This window comes from Aplidium turbinatum, chromosome 8 (genome assembly GCF_918807975.1).
Source record: "Aplidium turbinatum chromosome 8, kaAplTurb1.1, whole genome shotgun sequence".
In the NCBI taxonomy this organism is placed as follows: Eukaryota; Metazoa; Chordata; class Ascidiacea; order Aplousobranchia; family Polyclinidae; genus Aplidium; species Aplidium turbinatum.
In genome coordinates, this window is record NC_137479.1 from 8,951,640 (window position 1) to 8,956,405 (window position 4,766).

The following is a 4,766-nucleotide window of genomic DNA, read 5'->3' on the forward strand; positions in this document are numbered from 1 at the left end:
TTTTGTGACATCTCAAGCAAAAAAGCGAGTGGTATATGACGGCAAATCTGAGTTTAAGGGTAGGTGTGTTAATGATGTGATTTTGTCGGGCCCAGACATATTAAACCCTTTAACACAAGTTCTGGCTCGCTTTAGATTGGGAAAGTTTGGCCTAATGGCAGACCTAACCAAGTGCTTCTTCCAGATTCAATTACCAATGGAACAACGCGACTTGTTCCGTTTGCTATGGTTTGAGAATAATGATATCGAAAAGGGCAAAGTAATTCCGTTTAGATTTTGTGTACACCCTTGGGGAATTAAAAGCAGTCCATACATCGCCTGCTTAGCTATTCAAAAAATGATTGAACAAAACCCCACTGGAGCCAGTGACCTGACCCTGAGTACCATTCGAAAAAATATGTATATGGACGATCTGATATTCTCTGGAAATAGCCTTGATGAGGTCAGTGAGATTGCAAAAGAAGCCATTGACTTGTTCGATAGCCGAGGCTTTAGTTTGGTGAAATGGAGTGCCAACAAAGGGGCGTTGGATGTTTTGTCCAACTTCAAAAAGGAGATGTTAGCTTCTTCCTTTCGCGATGTCGACCTGGAAAAAGACGATACAGACTTACCAGTAGCAAAAACTCTAGGTTGCGTGTGGCAAACTGAGTCAGATTCATTATACATTAAGTGCTCTCTCCGACCTTTGGAGAAGTACACACGTCGCTCAATGTTAAGCCAACTTGGCCAAAATTTCGATCCATTAGGGTTCGGCGCGCCATTCTTCCTGAAAGCTAGGTTAATTCTGCAGCGTTTAACTATTGAAGGTCTTGATTGGGACACCGAAGTGCCACCCGACTACATAAAAGAATGGAAGTCGTGGCTTCATTCTTTAGATTTGCTGAAAGAATTTTCTATACCTAGATGGTATTTTGTAAACACCGAGCCGTGTTGTGCAGACGTTGATGTCGTATATCAGTTACATGGATTCAGTGATGCCTCCAATCACTCCTTTTCCTCCGTCGTGTATATACGTAGGCTGTGTAACGGAGTCCCTTGTGTATCCTTCGTTTTTGGCAAAAGTAGGCTTGTCCTCAAGCATCAAAGTGCATGGCCGATTGCCAGAAAGGAGCTTGTAGCCGCGCTTAATACTACGGAGCTGTTAAACCAGGCAGCTAATGCACTCCACCTGCCTGATCTTAGAAAACATTTCTGGTGTGACTCGAATACTGTCCTTCAGTGGATCAGAAACCCTGATTTACGATTATGCAAGTTTGTTACTCGTAGGCTAAATCGTATTTTACTCTTGTCAGAGGTGAGCGAATGGCATTACTGTCCGACACATCTCAACTCTGCAGACGTTGGAACCAGACCGAACGCCATCACCAAAACAGGTTCCCGAGAGATGTGGTTGAGCGGCCCATCTTTTCTCATGCAGGAAGGCGAGGTCCCAACGGTGAATGGAGCAGATGCTGCTATTCGTAAAATGGAACTGTCGCCGGAGATGACGGTAAGAGAAAATGCAACTGGCTCCATTAGCAAGATGATCGAAACCGCACCTACTCTGTACGTGTTGAAAAAGAGAGCCGCCTATCTTGTAGCTTTCACGGAGTTCATTGTATCCAAATGCAAGAAACATGGGTATGTAAAACCAAAGTTAAATGCATCTTATCTAGAGGACGCTTTAAATAGGGTTGTTTCCTACGTACAGAAAGTAGTGTATAGACATTTGTTAAGTTGTGACGGTCTGCCAGAGTCGATCGATGTGGTAACAAAACGTCTTGCTTCGAGCGAAGCTGGCGCTGATAAACAGTGCCTGAGAGAGTCGCGCTCTCTAAAAAAGTATCGTCCTTGTGTGGACACACGGGGGAGACTTCGTATTGAAGGTCGTTTGAGTAAGTCTCCCGAAATAACTGTCGATGCGAAGCATCCTCTTATTTTGCCTTCGAGGCACGCATTGACACGGCTAGTTGTCCTTGACGCTCATTGTGATAGCTATCACTGTGGTGTGCAACAGACACTGTTATCTACTCGCCAACGTTTTTGGATTGCAAATGGTAATTCCTCGGTGAAACATTATTTGCATGATTGCGCTCCATGTGCCTTAGAGAAAGCAAAGCCTATCAGGCAGCTTATGTCGGATCTACCATTACCACGAACCACGGCCTATAACAAACCCTTCTTCAACAGTGGCGTAGATTATTTTGGTCCGATGACGTTTGTGGAGGGAAGAAGCCAAAAGAAAGCATGGGGTTTGTTATTTACCTGCCTTGCGAGTAGAGCAATCCATGTGGAACTTGTGACGTCACTATTTTACAGTGAATTTGTTTTAGCATTTACCAGATTTGTAGACTTGCGTGGATCTATACGTAACATGTACTCAGATAACGGGACCACATTTCAAGCGGCATCTAAAAGACTACCAGAAATTCTGGGGTCTTCTGAAATTCAAACTTCTTTGCGAAAAAAGGGAATTAACTGGGAGTTCATTCCTCCGTATGCCCCGGCCCAGGGAGGGGCCTGGGAAGCAATGGTAAAGCAATTCAAAATTGCCTTTTCCCACGTTATTGGGAACTCATCACGGAAACCCAACTTTGTTGAACTTCTTACATTTACGGGTAGTGCCACAAGAATAGTCAACGAAAGACCTTTAGTCCCTGTCTGTGATGACCCTAAGGATTCTACTGTTATCACCCCAGCCGCACTCCTTAACCCCTTCTTGAGCCCATTTTCATCAGTAGGAAATCCTCATGACCGAGATGAGTTACGGAGAGACTATAGGTATAACCTGGCTCTATCTCACAGTTTCTGGGAGAAATGGATCTCTTTCTATTTACCTTCCCTGCAGGGTAGAAAAAAGTGGGCCAGTTTGGTGGAAAACCTACAGCCTGGCCAATTAGTGGTGGTTGGTTCCCCAGAAGATATAACTAAGAGAGGGAGGTACCGTCTGGGGAGAGTCCATGAGATCATCCCCCAAATTAGGAAAGGAAAACCGATTGTCCGGCGCGTCAGGGTGGCAGTCTCAGTGGTGGATGAGGCATCGGGTGAGGTTAAAGTGGATCTGGTCTTAAGGGATATATCGTGCGTTGCTCCTGTGGGGGGTGCTTGACTGCGTTCTGGACCCGGCCCCGCCCTGGTCGGTTGTTAGCGGGTGTCGTGGAGACATCTGTACCACCCTTGCCTTTCATTTAAATTTGTAGTGTATTGTAGATATGTACCGCGCAAATCTGTTTTTAACCTGCGTATCTCTATGTGTCATCCGCAGGGCCCCAATATGCGTAACTCAACAACATGTCCTAGTAATGTATGCTCTACAGCGATCTCAGTGATCGGCCTCATTATAAGTAGCTAGTTAGTTACTGTGTAATGCATTTGATTTGTTTGCTATTGTGTGTTTCATGAAAATGATGTAAATAGTAATCGTGTAAGTATTCGCCAGCGATCTCAGTGATTTGCGTCATCATAAGTAGCTAGTTAGTTACTGTGTAGTGCCTTTGATTTGTTTGCTACTGTGTGTGTCTCATGAAACTAACGTAGATATTAATCGTTAATCGTGTAAGTATTCGCCAGGCCATTGTGGCCAGGGTATACCAGTGCCTTGCACTGCTATAAAAGGATAGTCACCGTTTCTGTGTAGCTTTGATGTACGTACTTTCTGTGTATTGCATTTCGGGAATCGACCCTTCTACTTCAACTTTGTTTGTAGTTATGTGCCATAATTAGGGGCCGCAATGTTCCGGCGGGTCAATTGCCCTCTTGTTTAGAATTGAAATTGTGATGAAATCTTGTTTAGAATTGAAATTGTGATGAAATCTTGTTTAGAATTGAAATTGTGATGAAAACTTGTTTAGAATTGAAATTGTGATGAAAATTTGTTGACATTGAATTTGCGTTGTTTCTGTGTTCTGCGTGACGTGGCTTGCCTGGTGGCAAAGAGATTTCACAACTGATTATCGCCTTTTGCTGCGTGCCGGGAGCCGTTGTTTCTGGACACAATTTTGCCTGCCTTTGTGTTGAGTTTCATTTCATTATCGAAAAAAGCAAGCTAGAGAAATGAATGTGTACCACAGATTTAAGTTGTCGTGTTAAAGCCAATGTAAGTTTATACAAAATCAAGTTTTTATCCCAACTCACTAACTCAATAAATAAATCAAGAAACAATTGCAATTATGATTGAGGCAGACCGAGGAGGGATTGTAGGTAGGCAGTGAGCGCCTACTCTTGTAACCAGTACCAAACTTAAATAAAACTTACAGGTGTAAAAAAAATTATTACAAACCAGTTAAGAACAAAAAAAATTGAGAAAATTAAAATACACCTCAGGAATAAAGAGCTTCATGTTTTAAGTGTTGAAGCCGGTAATTATTTTTCAAGTAGGCTTAATATGTTTTATGTACAAAAAAGGGTAAATTTGCCAAAAATATGATAGTTTGATAAGGGAACAATAAAATTGCTTTAGATTAGTTTTAAAATATTTATTTACGGGCAAGTTTTGGGCAACTACTACTTTAAAAATGCGAAAATAATATTTTTTCTAAAATATATAAACTATCTGGCAACACTTTTACACTCCGGTTGTCGGATATTCAACCGAGTTGGCGATCCCCTGGTTGAATCAATGTAAAAATGACTGATTTTGCTGCCTGCGACATAGCAAAAATCTACCATTTTGTGTCGATTCAATGTCATGAGATGTTGAATGCACCCAAAAACAACATAATTTGCTACGTAGACGGAGCGTGCGTTTAGCTTTATGCGCTTGCAAACAGACTCGATGTTGCTTTCGA

The 4,766-nt window shown here is 42.4% G+C and overlaps 1 protein-coding gene across 1 annotated transcript; it reads left to right on the forward strand.

Moving 5' to 3' along the window:
- Positions 1–337: 337 nt before the first annotated feature.
- Positions 338–3,088, forward strand: LOC145776025 (uncharacterized). Its single transcript, XM_082587435.1, has 2 exons — positions 338–906; positions 1,267–3,088. The coding sequence occupies exons 1-2, from the start codon at positions 338–340 to the stop codon at positions 3,086–3,088; spliced, it is 2,391 nt and encodes a 796-aa protein (XP_082443561.1).
- The last annotated feature ends 1,678 nt before the right edge of the window (positions 3,089–4,766 follow it).